General features: G+C 37.5%; 1 protein-coding gene across 2 annotated transcripts in view; it reads left to right on the top strand.

Moving 5' to 3' along the window:
* The window catches only part of TENM3 (teneurin transmembrane protein 3), a 1,300,329-nt gene that overhangs the window by 1,013,136 nt on the left and 266,552 nt on the right, over positions 1-20,641 (top strand). Inside the window, exon 10 of one of the 2 annotated variants that reach the window (XM_061372205.1) lies at positions 8,658-8,750. The exons of the other annotated variant lie outside the window; for it this stretch is intronic. Coding sequence (XP_061228189.1) covers positions 8,658-8,750 — 93 coding nt within the window. The remainder of the gene's footprint in view (positions 1-8,657; positions 8,751-20,641) is intronic. 2 annotated transcript variants of the gene reach the window in all.

Below are 20,641 nucleotides of genomic sequence, written 5' to 3'. Positions count from 1 at the left end.
AGACCAAGATCCTGTCTGGTCCTGTCGCTGGAGCTGGTCTTCTGTGTCAGCAGCTTGAGCACCACTATGTATTACTGTATCTTGCAGTTCAGGGAATCCCTAAAGTGGAAGGATTTTACAAGAAGGATTGAGAGTATTTGGATCTAAAGAGAGTTTCAGGAACATAGAGCCTAGTTAGGCGACCAAGTTTCACATCTTTGTTTGAAGTATTTGGTAATGAAAGTCCAGTACCAGAATTCCATAGGAATCTCCTTCAAGCAAAATTAGAGACAGCTCACCTGTGGAATACTGTGCATGTGTTAAGTACTTTTTATAGATTTGCGTTTTTCGAGTAACATGTAAGATTAAGTTAAATATGGAGACAATGGACTTTTTTTTTCCACTTCAGATCCAGTCAAGTATCATAGGTCTTACTGCTGTCATTAGCAAAATACAAGTAAAATCAGAAAACATACAGCTGGATTTTAAATACAACAGTTTAAAGGCTTTGTGCTGAAGAGCTTGCAACTAGAAGTCTTTAAAGCAGGCAGTAGGCTATTATAAGGCTAAACAAACTGCTGACTAAATTCATTCAGAAACTAAATTATTCAAGAGTATCCAATGCACATGGTCATAGCATGAATTTATATCTAGCTGCTCTTCTTGGGAGCATTTTTTGCAGTTGCTGTAACTTGAATAGTAAGAACTAGATTATGCAATCTTATTTCAAACTGATCTGCAATATCTGCAGAAGATGGATATGCATACCGTCAAGTCCCTGGCTTTTCTTAAATTGAAAGAAAGTATTCACATATGTAAATGTGACTATCTGCAGAAAACTCTGCAAGGCTGTAGCCTGTGTGACTTTAACAATGTTTGCACGGTAACATACTTCATAGAAGCATAAACATGAGTCTCAAGATACAGAGAACACCTAAAAGGGTGTGTAAAAATTGGTATCTGCACCTTGTTTTATTCAAGGAACTATAATAGAAATTTTCTTATTTTTCAGAACAATGTTCACACATCATGCTATTTTATTTAAGGAATTTTAGTTGAAAAGCTTTATAGAAAGCATTTCAATATGTCTATGGTTATATTAAAAACTTAATATTGAAGAATACATCAAGGAGTAAAAAAGTTAGCAAAGCACTCCCCTGTGCTGCGATTAATTTGTATATTATCAAGGTCTTTATTATGAATGCAGTTCCTAATGTAGGCCTGTAATAAACAGAGTGTAATTGAATTTTCAGTATTTTGCCACCAGGGAGTAATTTTCTTACAAGACCTCTGCTCCATCTTCTGGCTAATTGTCAGCAGTTACTCAGTATTACTGCATTAATGTCACCAAACAGTGAAAATAGAAGCTACCTGCTTCCATTACATGTAAGGACGTGTAATTCCCACCCTTGTCTATTTACCAATTCTGAGTTATGCACCATTATCGCTTCCACCTTTATTAACAGCATGTTGGTTTTTGAAAATACAGCCTTGAAGACAAACCAGACTTTTCATAAATTTGGCTCGGTCTAAGGTTTAGATCAATTGAGTATTCTATGTATTAAAACAGTAACATCCACAGCAATGGGATTTTCAGACACACTTGGGAAAGATCGTTTTCCATAACCTACATGTGACCGAATATTGTTTTGTTTCTTAGCAAACGGAGCTGTAAATTTGGGAATTTCCATTATTAACTTTCACTTCCATTCCACACTGTGTTACACCAGAAATTGAAGAGCAGAATTATAGACCGCAGTATGTGCAGAGGAAGGCTGACAGGTCTACCAGCTAAACGACCAAGGAAGTTTGTTCATATTTTCATGACAGTTTTGAGTGTTCGGAGTAGTTCTATTAACTTTAGCTAGCAGTGCCTGGCTAGGAGGAGTCACATGCACCTTGCTGGAAGAGATTAACATTACAATATTCATATATTGAACTTTTATTCAATTCAGTAAGAGAAGGTACAGGTGCAACTCTGAAGTAGCAATAATGTACATGTTCAGGCTGGGAGAACCATTCGCTTGGCAGAAGTTGTGTTGGAAAGGAGCTAAGCACAGCAAGGGATTGTTCATAAGAGTGTGAATTGACCAAGTAATCAGTTTGTGACGGAAAGAAAAAAATAAGTATCTATTGTAACATAAGCATGTCATGTGAAACAGTCATGAAGTAATTCCTTCAGTAATTCTCTCAGCACTCATAAGACCTCACCTGTTAGTACTGCCCGTCACTGGGATTCACAAATCAATAAAGTTTTAGATCCGAGAACTTTGGGGGGGGAGGGGGGGCAACCAAACGAAAACCAAAACTCAAACCCCAACAGAATTAGCTGAAATCGAAATGGAGAGTATGTCCTCTGCAGAAACAATGACCAAACTGGACTTTTTCTAAAGAAGGTAAAATGATGGAAAGCTCTCATACATTTTCAGGTATGTAGAAGACTGATAGTAAGAAACAGGGAACAACTTTGTTGTTGCCAGCAGGCAAGAAATAAAGTGCTAATTTTTGCAAGGATTTTTGTTTAGGCATTAGGGTAGCTAAGCACTGGTTGAAATGTCTTGGGAAGGCTGCAAAGTCTGTCTCCCAGAGGTTATAGGAACAAGTTAGTGTTCTATTAAGAATGGATAATCCTTCTCACTGTCTTGTTCATTTCTGTGAATCTGTGATCCCCACAGATTGCTATCAACAATGTGTAAGAAAAGTTGCACCTTGAAAGCTGACAAAAATAGTCTAGCATCACCCACCTATGTCAGTCACCTAGCTGGTCTTAAAGCATATTTAATAATAATGCATATCTGTTATTTTTAACACTTTTGCAAGCTGGACTGTTGGGAAATGTTTTGATAATTTATTTTTCAAACGTCTGCCAGTTTGAGAATTTGACAGGCTTCTTGACATACAAGTACTGTATTTCAAATTCCAGCCCAAACTTCCCTCTTAGCATGAGAAAAAATAACCCCAGACCAGCAAAGGTTTTACAGGATTCTGCTTGCAAATATGAAAATACTTTTACATGTATTTACAACCAACAAATGGGCATCAGTCTACAGTTCTCTAAATCAGTAACTTACCTCTCCTCTTCCTTCCCTGTAGGGGGAAACACAAAGAAATGTGAAGTCAGAGTGTGCTAGAACAGGAATTAATACCTGTACTGTGATCATGCTGTCTTCACTCCAGCATACCTTCTTTCCATTGCTTTTTCATCCCAGCTGCCACTCAGAAAATGCCATACTGGGGCAGGGGCAGTTCTGAGAAACCAGGGTGCAAATAAGTCAAGAGAAGAGAGTTAATTTGAAATGCTGCTGGGTGGTTGGAATATTGGCAAAATGGGGACTGATGCTTATGCTCATGGATGTGGAAGTGCTCAGCAGGGGTGCGGTGGATTCAGAACTGAGGCAAGAGAAGTTTTAAGTCTGTACACTTTTTGAACAACGGAAGAAACTTGGGCATGCTTTTGAGGTGAGGAAGCTGACAATTCTCTCTCTAATGAAAAATTGGAATAGTAGCTTTGTGTTCAGTTTATTGGCAATATTTTATGATGCTATAGTCGTTAGTCATGTATAAAAAATTACGTTAAGACATGAACTCAGACTCAGTAGCTGGGTTGTAGCTATAATATCCTTTAAAATATGTTCAATGTAATTTTGAAGGTCAGAATTTAAGGTACAGAAGCCACAATCTATCTCCTTGTCATCTATTAAGAATTACTTGCACTTTGCTACTCAATATAGTCAATACAACTCTCTGTAAAACATGTGCCTGAAATTCAATGTACTACATGCTAATTGCACTTGAGCTCTTCCTCCAGCATAAAGAATCTGCGTGCTTTTGATTCTTTCATGTTACTGTGCAAAATGGATATTTGGCCTGAAAAAGCACTATAACAGCTCTATAATGTTCACTTGCCTCCTGGAAACCCTACAAGAAATTCAAAGTAAGGAAATGTCATTTCCCCCGGTCTCTTTGGCATGAGTACTAGGACTTTGCTTTTATCAGCCCTGTCAGGTCTCATGATTCCAATGGGAGACTGATTCCCTCAGTAAGGTTTCTCTGCCATTGCTTATGTATCCTCTGTACAGGAAAATAGTGCTGGAACATCTTACGGTGGTGTAATGGTTTGGCTGATGCATTTGGTGCATAGGATGCTATAACAGAGTTGTATATCAAGTGAAGAGCCCTTGAAATAGTATGATACTCTTGAATTGCCATTCTTATACCCTGATATGTTCTTGCAACCTGGCTTGTGTTAAGTCCTGGCGTGTTTTTCATGAGTTATAGCTTTTAGATGGCTTAAGTTTGTAAATTCCCTTCTTGAATTCACATTCATGACAACACAGCTTTTCTGTTTCTTATCTTTAATTTGTGAGTTTTGAAGTGTGTCATACTTTTCTAAGTTGTCACAATTCAACAATATCTCTACGAAGTGGATGATGATACAGTCCTTCAAATGCACAGCAGAAATATAAAGACTGGTTTACTAATTGGGGCATAACCCAGATTTCTTTCTTGAGGATATCATTCAAGGCATTTGTTATAGGGAATGCAAGTATATATGTAGTTAGAGGTATTGTATTTTTCATCTAAGGAGTTAAGATTTGCTAGTCAGGTAGTACATGGACAGGTGGAAGGCATGTATGAAGATAGATGTGAACATTTTACTATCTGGCTGTTGGGTGAAATGTGCTGGCTTTTTAAGGAATGGGAAGAGATTTATTTCAGCTGAGATCTACCCACTTATCACCAATAAAAATAAAAAAATAATAAAAAAAACCCTGTGAAACTCACTGCAAGGTTTTGAGGTATATTCCTACAAGTTCTCAGCAGCAGGATGGTTTTGGTAGCCAGTAGGTAGGCAGTAATTGGACTGAAAAATGGACTGTGAGGTCATTCACGATGACAACACATAGAGTGAGAATTAATGCTTTGTTGTAAGTGTACAGTATGTTTTTGCAGCAGATGTGAATTAGAAGAAAAGTTTGCCAAATGGTCAGAGGCTTAAAAGCAGTTCTTGCTTTGTCAACCTGGTTCACTTCCATGGAATGGGGGAGACGTGATTTCAGATCTGCTGGGAGCTCCTGGGAATTCTCAAACTATAACTATATCCTTGAAAATGAATTTGCATAGTTCCTGTTGAAATAACAAGGACATGCAAATATCAGTTTGAGATTTAGATGTGTGTTGCATTTTCTGCTTTTCAGGTGGATAATGAGTCTCTTTTGGCCCATAGGGTGAGAATAGTAAGATATATAATGCAGAGAAGACAAGATCAAACCAGGAGTGTGATGCAGGTAAGGGAATTAGCTGAGCTTCTCAGGGCCCATGCTATATAATTTAGGTCTAGCGTGCATTAGGGATGTGGCATAACCCCAGTTGAGACCTCAAAATGTAAAGTTCGACAGTTAAGTGGATACTTTATGTCTCTTAAAGCTGCTACAAATTTAGCAGACAGTATGTTCTTGGTATCCAGCTGCTGAAAGAGGAAGTGTCTAAGAAATTGTCATAAAATGTGTAAAAGTCACTTCTATAACAAATAATCTTGCATACAGAAGGAATAAACTGCTCTCTATTTGGCATTTTAAGGCTGGAAAAGTTACATTGAGAAAATGCAGATATTAATTCTTATTGATGTATGTTTTCCTTGTTATAAGCAAACATACATATGGATCTGCATTTCCTGATTCCCTTAAGAAATGATGTTATTAAGGTGCCAGTGAAACTACCTTGAAAATAAAAGCAGTGCTGAGTGTTTTCTCCACCTCCTTTACTCTTCCATTTGAGGAATATGTTAGTCTATGTAATCTGTGTTTTCTCTGCTTTTAAGCTTTAAGATGTTGTCAGTAAGGATGGTGTGTGTTTGATACCACTCACAGTTTTTACATTGCTTTTTCCTACTCTTTCTAAATACTGTGTCTCATTCTCTCACAGCGTTTTTGCATTATCATTATCACTGCTTTCTGAGCTCCCTCAGATCTTGTCTGTATTAACACAATCTCTCTGATAGGTGTTTCTATTTAATCTACTTAACTAATGCTTTCTAAATGCATTGAAGCAGATGGGTGCATTGTTTGACTTACAGTATTGGTATAGGTGGGATTCACCTCCCTGCAAGTTTCTATTATTTCTGTGTTCTTCAGCAGATCTTGTTTGAGGACAGTCACTTCCCCACCCCTCCGTTTTTTGTTTTTGTTCTCTTTTACCTGAGCATTCAATGAATAGGGTTCTTTATGCTCCATCCCTACCAAACTAATTATTTTTTGGTCATTAGATTTATGTAATCTGTTTGTTGGGGTTTTTTTCTTAGGTTTACTGCTACAAAGAAATCAGTGATTTTTAACATTTCACATCTAAGAGTGTTTTACAAGCGTAAGTTCTGTGTGTGCCGATATCAGTCTTATTTCTCAAAGTTAGCACAGGAAGGGTATGTCTGGATGGAGTCTTTGTCTATATTTCCTTTATGATAAACAGAGAGGAGCTCTACAATGTGGCTCAAGTACTGTGGGGCATAAATAGATGCCCAAATCATGTCAGGTGATTTGCTTCCAAATGTGTGTGTTGTTGACTGTAGAGGAAGCATTAAAAAGCATTTTACCTGAGTTTATTTGTATGTCTGGACTACCAGGCATATACTACTTTCCGCATCATACGCATAGTTGTTACTCTAGTCTATTCCTATAAAGAAATTTTCTTTATCAAGATCATAAAAAGAACCATGTTTGTTTATCCTGTTCCTCATGATAGTAGGCCATGCTCTTTTAATAAACAAGAGAATGTGTTTGGTTGATCTACTGATAAGACAGAGTTAATGCTTCCACAGGCAATGCAAATTTGATTTTTAAAACAAGCCAAATGAATATTGTGGACTTCCAGTTGTCATGAAAACCCACTGATGAGAGTAATTTGAAATTAATCACTTTAGCAACTAGTACCTCGTGTGCTGAAGTGTGAAAATATAAAATGCAAAGAAAACCCAAACAAATAGTACAAAGATTAGAAAGTTCAGTAGAAAGAGTACTAACGTAATGCATGTATGCCATTAGGGACAAATCACAAACATCATGGTATTTTTGTAGGTGCGGGGAGCTGTAGTTTAATTTTGTATCAGAAGGTGACTGCTTAAAGGTCATTTCCCAAAGCATAAGTCAGATTCTTTGGGGATGTATCCTTTAGCTTCATCTAATGTTTCATTGACTGTATAAGCATTAAACTCGGCGAGAATGACAGGCTGTAGTAAGTGGATCCCAGGTGGGCCTTGGGATCTGCAGAGCCAGCTGTTCCCCAGCTCCGATAACTCTTTCAGATTTGCAGATCCTTTTGCATCTGACATGGCATGCCAAGTCTTTGTACTGCCCAGTTGCTGATGTTTTAAAGGAGAATGGCTTAATAATTTATTAACTGCTACATTTCCTTTGGGCTTTATCTGTGTGATGCTGTTCAGTTGCTGAGAAGTGTAAATACATGGAAGTTAACAGAAGCACAGTCTTTGAGAAAGCCAAGGACCAGGGACTCCTGAGAGTCTATTGTTAGTTTACCTTGTTATGGAAGAAAAAAAGTTCTGCTTTTAGATCAGGCTGAAACATGTTTTGAGCCTATTAACATTGTGCCCTTCTCAAAATAATGATAATTAACAGTATGATGACAATGCATTTTGCTGTTTATATACATTCTAGCTACAGATACTTTTTAAGCCTAGTACCAATTTCAGCCTTTTCTAATCTTTATCTCAGCATGCAGTGTGTACATGTATCAGCTGTTTCCCTTCAAATTCAAGAAATATTTTCTTGTCCATCACATGTGCCTTTGTAATAGGTTAGTGTAGACTTATGCCGAGTTGTTAAATCTCCCAAAGGCCCCCTGCTCCACCCTAGAAAGAAGAAACAGTACTTCAGCATTTCTTGTCTAAAAGAAATCAAATTCTGCCTTCCAGGTCCCTGAATAAATACTATGAAAAATGGCTAAAAATGAATCATTTTCACACTTGTTTCTTTTATGCCTACTGTCCATTCCTGGAAAGTCAAAGCATAGTGCAGTCTTGTCTGTGCATATGGATTTATGGTTTCCATTCAAATTTCAGTCCGTACTTTCTGTTACATATGTATGAGTAAGAGTTACGGAGTTATGATACAAAATTACAGAACTTTGATATCACTATTTTTAATAGTATTATTTTTAAAAGCTGAAGTGGTACAGTAATGAATTAGGATCTTTGCAATGTTTGTTGCTCAGATACAAAACCAGGATAGTGCTGTACTGAAAAAAATAATAATTTTATTTAGATATTTAAAAATACTTAAAGACCCCCAGAATAGATGACATGGGGTTTTCTTGGTAGAATAATACAATGGAGAGAAGATTGACTTCCTTTATTTCTTTTGTGTTATTTAAGGTGTATGAGCTTGAGAAGTTATTGTATGTTTAAAATATTAATTGCTTCTAGTACTAAAAATTAATACCAATATGAATAATAAAGTGTTCAGAAGAGAGATTGTAAGTGAAAAAGCTTTTCTTTTGACTTCAAATAAAAGTTTTGGTATTTGGATACTCTCAAATACTAATTTGGACAGTGGCATCAGAGACTGCCTTTAAATAGAGTTTAATTTCATTCTTCAGCCATTTGTAAAAAAACCTGCCAGCTAGAAACTTTCATAATGTTCAGTGCCTCCTCTCTTTTTTTCTGTCAGGACTCCACTTAAACTCCATGGAGGGACCAATAAGTATTGGGAAGCAAGGGGACAGTCCTCCTGCAGAAGAAACAAAAGAAGTGGGCTTTTTAGGTTTGTGGAAATCATCTACAGACAATATCAATAACAAAGCACTTACTTTGGTATTCATTTTAAAAAAACCCCAATCAAACAAACCAAAACAACCAAAAAACCCAACAAACTAAAAACTGCTACTGCAAGCATTAACTAGTATGTTGTGCCTGGAAATATCTGTGTATACTGTTCTCATTATCTCTTGTGGGAGTGATCAATATATGCTGAACAACATCATTTGGTCCCTTATTTATGTTGTTCAGCATCACGATACTATAAACCAAAGAAGTTGTTCTTGTTCTGTCATATTTAATAGCATTCTTCTTTGATTTAGGCATGATTAATTCTGTTTATTTCTGATCTGTAACCAGGCAGAAATGAAATTCAGTCATGAAAAAGAAATAAAATTTTCATCTAAATCATCCAAATGCCGGCTCCTCTGGGCCGCTTGGCTTTACCTGCTCTAGTACCCAATCCATTTCAGACAAAAAAAAATTAATTAGTTCAATACACAAGAATTATAATGAGAGAAAAACTACAGTTTTGAAATCACAAATTTAGAAGCTCTGTTTAACATCTGTTGCCAGGGTGGGAGGGGGGAGTGTTAACTTAATTCAGGTAATCTACTGAGGGTGGATGGGCCTGTGGTAATGTCCGCATAACAGGTCGTTTGTGGACAGTTCTTATAAGAGATCTCAGTATGTTTCTTTAATGAGACTGGTTGGGATTTGTGGTTTATACTGGCTAATAAATACTACTGGCATCTTATTAATAAATAGAAACAGTCTTAGTGAAGAAAAGTATTGTTCCCAAGTGGGGATGCTAATTTCCAAGGTATAATTAGGTACCATGAAATAAATGGACAGAAAACTGTTTTCAAAGTCAAGCATGGGTGTATGTTTTCTCTCTGATTTGTGAGATTTACTCTTAGCAGGTAAACAGGTGATATTCATGCTTGATTATTTTCTGTGTCTCCCACCAAGTGCCTCATGGAATATTTGCTAGTATACAAGTTTAACTTGGCAACCCTAGCATATACCTTGAAAAATTATTTGGTTGTGATAGGGGACATGAACAAAAGATTTGGGTCTACTTAGTTGGTGGCCTTGGAGGTCTTAATGGCCTCAGCCCCATTAGTCTTGGTATCACTATGTGTTATTATATTGGTATTTTTTTTCTTTGCAAGGAAGCAGCAATACATTTATTTTCAAAATTAAATTGCGAAATAATCTCTTAGCATGTCTTAAAATTGCATCAATCTGATGGTTTATTTGGGCTGATCTGATTTTCAGAGTATTTTATTTGTGTTTTATTGATTAGTGAAAGCTTTATTTCTAGTCACCTTGCCACTGTTGTTTAGAAATGCATTTGTGAAAATGGAATTGATTTTTCATTAAGCAGCCTTTATTTTCGACTACAGATAAGCCAAATTGACACTGAATATTCTTAAAGCATATGCAGTGGATTGTCTGAATTCCTAAACTGTCTTCTCAGGTACTTTGCTAATGTGGCATTGATCAATCTACAGATCCCCAGCTGCAGAGAAGTGATAGGAATATTGGCCACAGGATGCACTAGGGGCTAGAAAGATAAATTGTTGGGTTGTCTTTTTGCAAGTTTAAGGTCACAATTCATTCATCTTGTTACTTTGCTGTATCCCTTTAGTGGCTTCAATTGCAGGATTAAATATTGAGTGGTGGCACATCATGGCTCTCCTGCTTTGGCATTAGGAGACTTTTCATGCTTAAAATGTAACGATGTGCACACAGAATGCCAAAGGTAGTCGTGCAGACGATCTCTTCTGTGAGATTAATCCCACAACAACATTATCAGGCAATTCTTAACACATTGATTTATTCCTGATATGACACTTCTGAAACAAATGGATGAAAGCTTGGCATATATTCAGCATCCTAGGAGGGAGAAAGTGGAATTGAACCCTCTACAGAAAAGATCCATATTTAAAATTAACCCATTAAAAACTTAGTGAGGAAAACTTTAAGCTTTCGGTCCCTCATGCAAAGCTGGTCCATAAGAAACAAGAACAGGGTGAGAGGGAGGATTCTTCCCCAGAGACCAGACAGTAGTCTGCAGATTCACCACACACTTTTTTTACAATAATGGTTGTGCTGTTGTACTTTTCAACTAGAGAAATGTTTCATGTTTCAGTGCCTCTGGCTTTCCTCGGAAAGGCTACTCGCTGCACCGCTGCAGGGCTCTGCTCCAAAGCCCCCAGGAAGGTGCAGCATCCCTTGCACACCTTTGCCTCACTGCTCTACTTTTCCAGTTAGCGAGCAAGTGTAGGCTTTGCAAAGCTTTTGGTTTTCTGCACTAGTGAAAGGAACAAGAGAAATTTGTTTAATGATTGTCACCTGTACAAACTGTGTAAACACTGTCTGTTTTCAAAGAATATTATATCCAGAATGTGAAAAGCTGCACAGCTGTTGAAGTAGAAGGTGCATTTGCAGGTTCTATAACTAACATGATGTAGCAAGAATCAGCTACAGGAAGGAAGTGAGCTGCTACTGATTCTTAGCCTTAATGCTGTTTTATAAAAGATTTCTAAATTGGCATAGTATTTTGTATATTATGGAGGTTTTTGTTAATCAAGGGAGAGCCTTTGGATTTCAAGAGCACATGATTAACTTCAGCAAGTGAGACGTATCTCCAGAAATGAAAATATAGATTTGCTTTTTAAAATTGTATCTAATTGATACAGTGATAAAGTGAGATACAATCTTAGTCCTGCATCTGACTGCATCTGATACTCTGTCACTGGGTGGAATTAAAAGCCTCAGGTTAGGTGCCTGTACTTCCTGATGGTGTATTCGTTACACTGCCTGTACAGATATCTTACACTGATACTCAGAAAAGGCTGAGCAATTTTACAGCATTATTAATGTAGCCAAGCGAGTTCCAAAGAATAAGGTGTTGCAGAAGTAATAGAACTTGCACCCTGGGCTGTTAGGTGACACCTGAACATTCAAATTCTTAATGAACTTCTCCTTTGGATTTCAGTGCGCCAAGCATATCCATACTTTTTTTGTGGAATTAGAAGGAAATGTCCTCTATGATGCAGTTTTTTGGCATCTTCTAAAACTAACTACAGATTATTAGGTTACTTAACACATACATACATATATCTGATACATGTATGTGTTAAAACTCTCTCTTTCCAAAATGATTTGAACCCAGGTTTGTCATCTCACAAGGAACAATTTGAGGCTAATGGAGTCTCAGTAGTTCCGTCAGTCACCCAGGATATGGAGGAATCTGGTACAAGTCCCACATCCAACTAAAATGTGCTGATGCAAGGAAGAACAGTTTTAATAGAGAAAGTTGACAGAGACCTACCCAAAGACTTCCTGTTAATGTCATGTTAATCTGTCAGAGCACATTTCTTGAAAAAGAAGACATCTGTTTTCAAGTACTTTTCTTTGGGAGAATTTGATTCTGAATCACTCCTGTGCCATATAAAAGATATAAGAGGGATCCTTTTGTTAGCTTGTTCCTGATTCAGTCTGTGGGTGTCCGTAAGTGAAGCATATCCCTAGTGCAGTTTTCAACACAGATGTTATTGAGTTGTTAAAGCAACGAGCTTAGTGAAACTAACTGACTAGAGATGCTAGGACGAAATTGTTTCTAAGGTTTATTCTCAAACATTGATTTGGGTTGCAGTCTGAAGTATGAAAAACATATGCTAGGCCGGGTTCTTAAATTAATGCTTTTTACTATGTTGCACTTATGTAAACATTAAGATGCATGAATTCTGGTTGCCTGCCTGCCAAAAGCTAATCTGCATATGCTTACTACATATATACAGCTATTGTTCATGTGCTAATGTCTGTAAATATTCAGACTAGCTAATAAGATAGTCACTTTCTTTACCGTTTCGTTGTGTGATTCTTTAAACTGACTAAATATATTTGAACTTTGTTGATTTCAGTCAGTGGAATTGAGAATTGAAATGTACTGATACTCAACATAGAATCATAGAATGGTTAGGGTTGGAAAGGACCTTAAGATCATCTAGTTCCAACCCCCTGCCATAGGCAGGGACACTTCCTACTAGACTAGGTTGCGCAAGGCTCTGTCCAGCCTGGTCTTTAACACTGGCAGCAATGGAGCATTCACAACTTCCTTGGGCAACCCGTTCCAATGCCTTACCATTGTCACAGTAAAGAACTTCATTATATCTAACCTGAACTTCCCCTGTTTAAGTTTAAACCCATTTCCCGTTGTCTTATCACTAGAGTCTTTGATGGGAGTCCCTCTCTGGCATCCTTGTAGGCCCTCTTCAGATACTGGAAGGAAGTAGTTTTGTCTTAGCTTATGAAAAAACTATGAGAAATATGAAAAATTTGCATCCTGTTTCATTGGAATTTGGTGAAAAGTGTAGCAGCTATATTAAGACATTTGTTACTAGTATCCCAAATAGCATTGAGCATAGAATTAAAAGATACATATGCATTAGTAGGATTTCATTTTTTCCAGTCTTTGCCTAGCGTGTGGTTTTCTGTATCGCTAAAATCTTCCAAACAGTTTTCTCTGACTGGCCTGATACTTCTTTGCCTGAGTGACTTTGAAGTCTGATATTTTATTTTATTTTTGTGGAGCTCTGTTTGAACCATAGGGTCATATTGATGCTTGGTTTGGTCACTCAGTTGTACTTCATATTTGTCTTTGAAGGTCTTAGTTGCTGAATCATATTCCTTAGGGCATAACACATCTCTCGGTCATTATAACATCTAGTTTGTTATTATCTACTTTCAAGGCATTAATACTAACTAGAAAAGTCTTTACCCAGGAAAGGTCCAGAACTTGAATGTGTGAAGCCATAAGTTATGTTCATTATTGCAACATAAAATGTCAATCAGTAAATTTGGGAGTTAAAGCAATAAAACCAGCTCTGTGATCTGATAGAGATATTCAACATCAGGCAGTGAAATTCTTCAAGCATTTCTTCCCTGGTTTAAAGCTCCAAAGTCATCTTGGATTTTATTAGTAAGTCTTGGTAGCAAAGGATGTCCTTGTATTTGTGTTGTCACTACATCCAGAACACCCACACTCAGTCTCGCACCGTCTCCAACTGCAAAGCTGTCTATCAGCATCTAAAGGCATATCACCAAAGTTTAGAAGCAGTTTCCCAAGATCTTATGAAAGTGTGAGGGTAGGCAGAGTTCTTAATCATAGCATGTTTTGTACATGAGAGAGGAAATAATCTTCCCATATTCCAAAGCAGGCAATCAATGAGAACCCCAATTATACCTGAGAGAGCTTCTGAATGGTTTGTATAGAACATGTTCTCCAGCATGCAAACATATCCATGACCAGTACCATGTTTTATATTTCTTACATAAAAGAGAATGGCTAGATTGCTTACAAAGTCCAAGGTGCAGAACTGTACTCCCACATCAAGGCATTAACTAAACTTAGAGTAGGAAGAATGTGAAATGTCTCATTCACACACATTGATGTGGGAATACCATGCAGTTAGGGCTCACATGATTTCCTCTTGAGAGGTTTAGGAAAGATGGTTTCTCTTAAACTAGATGTGTTTGTTAGTGGTGCTGCACAGCTGTGTTAAGTACCAACCTCTCTGTATTCAGTGGTCCACAAGGCTTTAGATACGTAGATTAATTTCAGTGTGTAGTCCTGGACACAGATGTTAGGTAGTTCTATCATAGTAGTATTTGTGTGGTGCATAGGTAGAACCCAAACATACTTTACCAGAAGCATCTAACTGGTGTTTTGCCTGTTTATAAATTGCACTATACTGTTGGATTTAGCCTGCACAATACCATATTTTCAGGTTCCATTTACCACAATACTCGCTCAAGAGAAGCAAGTCTGCTGTTTCACAGTGGGGTCTGTTATTTCACAGGGTAGTACAGTGGTTCCTTGTTCACTTGTTAGTGTTCTAAGACAAGTTGATTTATTGCCTTGAAGGGAGAGGAGTATGTGCTTGCAGTATATTTAATAGCTTCAGAAATATCAACCTTTTGTGTATGCAGTCTAGTAGCTCTCTTCTCTGAGATGTGTCTCAAAGTTTTGTGTTGAAGTTTGGTAAATACCAGGGGTAGATCAGGTTCTTGCAAGTACTGTGAAACATTATTTTGATAAGACTTTCTGAAGCTAAATGATTTTGAGGCATTGCTTGTGGGGAGCATTGGCAATGTGAATACAGTGAGATTGAAGCAACTGTCATCTGGCAAAGAAAGTAGTCTTATTCAAGAAAGTGTCAAAACTGACAGTATTTGATAGGGACAAAACTAACTGGTTTTCTTCCTCCTATGCATTTTTCAGAGTTTGTTGCCATCTAACAGTAGGCTAGAAACAGTCCATGTTTCCCTTCAGTGCATGAACTCCACCTTTCACACACAGACACATGCCCATACTGTTTTTGCTAGTAAGTGTCTTGAGTAGACAGGATATAAAAGTCTTTTTGGGGAGTCCAGAGAATAACTGTCCATATTCCCCTGAAAATAACATGATGTGCCTCCTAAGTAAGGACTGCTGCCATTCATGAATAGTTGCATAATAAAATGTGTATACATGCTCTAGCTTGCAGTTTCTGTCTGCTGTCTTGTTAAAGGTCTTGTTAAAACCTGCAGTTGTCAGTATGGGCAAGTGTACAGTGGGTCATTATATCACAAATACCTAAGTCTGTTGCTTTCTATAGTATTTGTTCATGTGTGGTACAAAGAGCTGAGTATGGGAGCAAATGGGAAATGATATTGTGTGTCATAGCTTAGTTTGCACATCAGTTGCTGTGAGATACATTCCCCTCCTTTCCTCTCCTTTTCCTTCATACTACTGAAATTTAAATATGTAGTCTGGGGAGCTTGCTGAGGAAGTAAAGTTTTCCAGGGAGAACCAAACTGGGTATTGAGTTTCCAGCATGGAACAACCAGGGGAGCTTTGTCCAGTGCTGGTTTACCATCTTGTGTGTGTTTATCAGTGTGCTGTAGTAAGATGGCATGAGGCACAGCTCCTCCTTAACACTCCCCTGCACTAGGTAAGGCTGGTTTTTGAAAGTCAAGCTGTAAGAAAACCAGCTGATGCTTTCTCCTCTAGTCCTGTACCCCTCAGGACTGCTGAGTCCTGTCAACAGTCTGTGGTTTTCAATTACAGGGCACTGACAACTTTTCAGGGACCTGCAAAGGTAACCAAGAAGATTGAGCTTGGCAAGATTAAATTTGCTCTGTAGAGATCTCCATCTTCACAGGAAAGTTCTTAAGGCCCTGTGAAGAGGGAGAAAAAATAAAAATCCTGAACTGCACAGATCTCCTGAAAGTGATTTATGTCAGGAGAGTTCAGAAATAGCACCTGGCCTCTAGCCACCAGAATGCACTGACCTTTGCCTGGTGGAAGAAAAGAATCTTTGGTAGATGATTAGAGTTATGTTTCTTACATAGTTACATAGTTTATAGGTTTCTTCATCCTATATGGATTTGTCAGGCTGTATTGATATTCACTGGATATTTGTTATAAAATGAGTAGCACATGTTTGTGTGTCTGATGGCTTAAGATGAGATATTGTGTATCTGTGTTGTCTTCCTTTCCCAGTTATGGATTTCTCATTCTTAAAATGATGAATATAAGAACTGCTGTTTTATCTAAATAAATAAATAAATAAATAAATTTTAAACTATTGTGTATATAGTACTATATTTATGGAATATATCCTTTGGATGCTTCTAAACTAGTGACATGAGCAGATTTTACAGATACTGAAAAGTAGAAGTGAAAGTAGTGGCATTTGGGCAGTGGAAGTGTTTCTCATATTCACTGAGAAATACATTATTAAAAGGTGTTTATATAGAATGGATTTCTTACCTCTGTAAGGGTCCATGTGTACACTTACACCAGTAAGCATATTAAAACACAGTCCTTACTGGAGTAATATTATACACTTTTTAATATCTGTGAGGCTGTATTTCCTATACAACAAAGGGTCAGAAATCAGATTTGGGCTGTGTGGAACTGCTGCTTTCCGCTTTAGCATGAGGGAGAGAGCATTCCAGTTACCAACTGAGCAAAATATTAATTGTGGCTTACAGTTTGCATTAATTTAACATTTGTGATGCTTAGTGGCTGCAGCTGATTCAACTCTGCATGGCAATGGACATATGCACCCAATCTGATGAGATGGCACTGACCTGTATCAGGAGAGGGGTTACATGGAATTAATTTCCATTAGCTCTTTTCCCAGTCTGTCTCTTTCAGCTGTTCCCCATGTGAGTTATTCTTACAAAATGCAGTATATATTTTTGACAGCAAGGCTGCAGGAAGCGCAGCTTGAAGTAGACAGAGAGGTTTAGTACCTTGCCATAACAGTCTAGAAAGTTGCAATATATTCCCAAAAATCAGTAAGTGTAGGCAGAATGCAGTTCACTCACCAACCAAAAGCTCTGCAGTTGTTTTTTCCAATAGCTGGCAGCCTGTGGGCCTAAATTGTTATGGCACTTTGTCCCTTCCTTTGTCACCAAAGGTCCCACCAGGAATAGTTACCAAAGATTCTGGCCCTTCGTGCTGTTGCTGCTACCATTTGTATGTATTGCTGAATTTGAGAGAATTAAAAACTGAACATAGATATCCTCAGATACACCCGCTTATAATTCCTGAAATACCTGAACAGAAATGGTCATTGCAAGACTATGTAAAGTACTATCTGAGACTATGTTAAGTACCATCTGAGAAGTCAATCACACGTGATCCAAACACCAGACCGCTTCACAGCAGTTTAAATATAGTATAGTAATATAATATAGTATAATAAATCACATTAAAAATGTTTTTCCCAAGCTATGTGAACAAAATCTTTATTGAGCCAAGTGAAATCTGATTTTATATGAAAGAACTCATAAGCCATCTTTTAAGATCTTATGTTCACTGTCAGGAACAATAGATGCATGTACATTATATCAAATAGTATCTTTATTCATTCCCCTTTCCAGTTATTATATACCCCCTCTCCTCTCTAAGCTATTTCTTCTAATTGACTTTTCATGCATTCATTTTATTGTACTGGAAGTTTAATATTTAAGCTGGTTAACATGCTGCTCGATTAGTGGAGGGCCAGACCCTGCTACATGGTTTTTATCATGTAATTTTATAGACCTATCTGCACCTAGTTAATCTTTTTCTCTCGTGAACCCAATCAAATTGCCTTTATCTGAAGTACTTGTAGTTCCTTAGAGGCATAGATTTCCACTGGAGATCTATATTCTCATGGTTGATGATTCTGGCAATTTTATTTTTATGTGATGTAGTCCTCTTGTCCATCAGGGCTGAAGATGTGTGAACTAGGGCATAAGGTGGAGAATTTTTGTTGCTCTTCTGGAAATTAAAGTCTCCAAAATGCAGTTTTTGTGTATTTGTTGACTGTGATATAGCTGCTGATTTGCTAGGTTACCCTCTAATGTGGCTCAGGAGGCTTGGACACTGTATACTGCTGGGTAAGAAACCCTCTATCATCTAATCCACAGTGAGCCCAGTCTGCCAGGAAAGTTAGGGACCTGGGGTGGGTACAAGTCTGAGAATCCTCAGGTGCAATTCCCTTATTAGCACGAGGACACCGAAGGCTGTTTTAGATGGATATAAGCACTGTGGTATCTAGTGATCCTTGCTCAGAGAAGCTGCTTCTTACTGAGACCCTTATTCAAAGAGGGATTGGGAACATATATGGGGCTGTGCCAAGAAATGATATTTGGGAGCAAATGGTTTACTATGGTTCCCTAACGGAAGCTGTGGGCATGAAGGGCACCTTGTGTCATTCACATGCTGCAGGAATGGCTGCAGTGTGTTTGGATATGAGTGGATGGCAGCACAGGAAGCTTTGCAGGTGTCATGGGCTTGGGAAGCAAGAGGTTGGGATGCTGTGACATGGGGGAAAGTTATGAGGGTCATACATGGAGTGGAAACAACATATGCAGTGGAGTAGCGAGAATTACATTTTGGGATTTTTTTCCCTTTAAAATCTGTTGTTATTTTGAAAAATAAGGTTACCTTAGATTTGAGCCAGCATGGTGTTCCTTTTGCCTTTTCTAATGCAACTTTTTGACCCCCAGGAACAACAGAAAAAAAATGATCTTGAGTGTTGTGTTTGTTTTATTTTGTTTGTGGTTTTGAAGGATGCACTTAAGAAGTCAGGAAAAACATATTTTGATTTCAAATTGAAATGTTTTGGTTTCAAATTAATGACTTTGGAAACTGAGAAGGATTGCTGTTTCACAACTTAGAAACATTATTACTTTCCTGTTATTACCAGGCTATTGCAGGAATACACTTAGCAAATATCAGAAAGCCTGAGTTTCATTGCAAACCCCTTTACGTACATTTTTCAGGCAGCAAGTCAATGTGGAAGCATTTATATAACTGCCTCTCCACTAAGCTCATTGTATCTGTCTTTGGTCATGGATTTGCTCTGTTAATATGTCATAGACAAAGCAAGCAGGTTACTAATAAAAGGTTAAAGGTGACTTGCTGAAATGGAGCTATCTAAGCCAGACTTAATGTGAAAAGGCAAAGAAAAGCAGGGAAAAGACAAAAAGAGAGAACAGCAGCAGCTTTTTCTACAACCTGTGCTGTGAGGGTGAGGTCAGCCTGCATATTCCCTGCTTATTTTGGTACACTTGACTCTATTTTAGCATACCTGAAACATAACGTATTCCAGCATGGGTTATTTCTATTTGTTAGGTGTTTGTCTAAGACCAAGCATTTCCTTGAAGTCTGATCTGAGTTTTCATCGCTTTAATATTTATAATAGGTAAGTAAAATATAGGTAGCAATGTTTTTGAGAAACCAGTGAGAAGATCAGGCTAATTTATACTAAGCAATGCAGAGCAAAAATGTCCTAGATTGTACTGACCCCAGCTGATAGATCTGTATGTTAAAAAGCAACACTCCACAGTCTTGCCACTTTGGGTGCAGAAGTCTGTCTGCATTAGCCTGGAGCTTCACCCAGACTAATAGACCTTGTCAAGAGGTGTAGCATAGTGCTAACATGCATTGATGTTTTGCAGCTCAGAGGTACTTGCATACTTGCTAGGTCAGGTATCCTAGCATCCAAATGTATATATCCATCCTTAAATGTTTAATTTGTAAAATGTTTTTGTAATAACTGGAAGGCAGGCATGTCCCTGTTTTAAAAAATCAGTAGCAAATACTTGGAAAGTAAGTTTTTTGCTAAACGTGTTTGGTTTTAAACCTGCTCAGGTTTCTGAAAACAAAAAGTAATCAAGAAATTGAAGAATCAAGATGCAAGTTGGAGATTCTTATTATCTTTTCATTACCATAGTTACTTGTGTATTGGATATATCATAATTGTGGTTAACAACCCACTGATTATATCAAGAAATGAGTTGTTTTTTTTTTCCATATGGAAATCTAATAAAAGCACGTAAGTACTAAGATGGGGTGAAGAACACCCTTTTGATCAAGTGATACAACATTTTGATATTAGCATCCATGGAGCTAGTATATACAATATTTTATTGGTCATTAAAATCATTACTAGTGAATAATGTGTTTTGAAAAAGCATTGTAAAACAATATGTAGCCTTTCAACTAATTTATTTCATGTCATTTCATTCAATTTAAACCTATTTGACATTGTCCAAGTTAACAAGTTGCTCTCTTCTGTTCAGCACCTGCTGGTGGCAACCCATAAATCAGCATCTCATCCAGAAGCATGAAAGACCTCATTAAATCTATTTTGTGTGAGTTAACAGATCTCCAAATTAACCTTTCTTTAAAAATAGAATAAAATAAGGTAGTAAAGGTCAGCCTTTCTGTACAACGAAGTTTGCTGACCACAGAGATTTTCAAGCCTGATGGCACATTTGTCTGCACACTTGTCTCATCATTTTGGCAGTGATCTGTTTGATGCCAACGAGGAATGCTAG

The sequence above is a fragment of the Neopsephotus bourkii genome, unplaced genomic scaffold (genome assembly GCF_033783945.1).
Source record: "Neopsephotus bourkii isolate Nb327-2 ecotype Australia unplaced genomic scaffold, CSIRO-AGI_Nbou_v1 NB_168, whole genome shotgun sequence".
NCBI classification, from domain to species: Eukaryota; Metazoa; Chordata; class Aves; order Psittaciformes; family Psittacidae; genus Neopsephotus; species Neopsephotus bourkii.
This window is presented reverse-complemented; position numbering and strand designations above follow the sequence as displayed.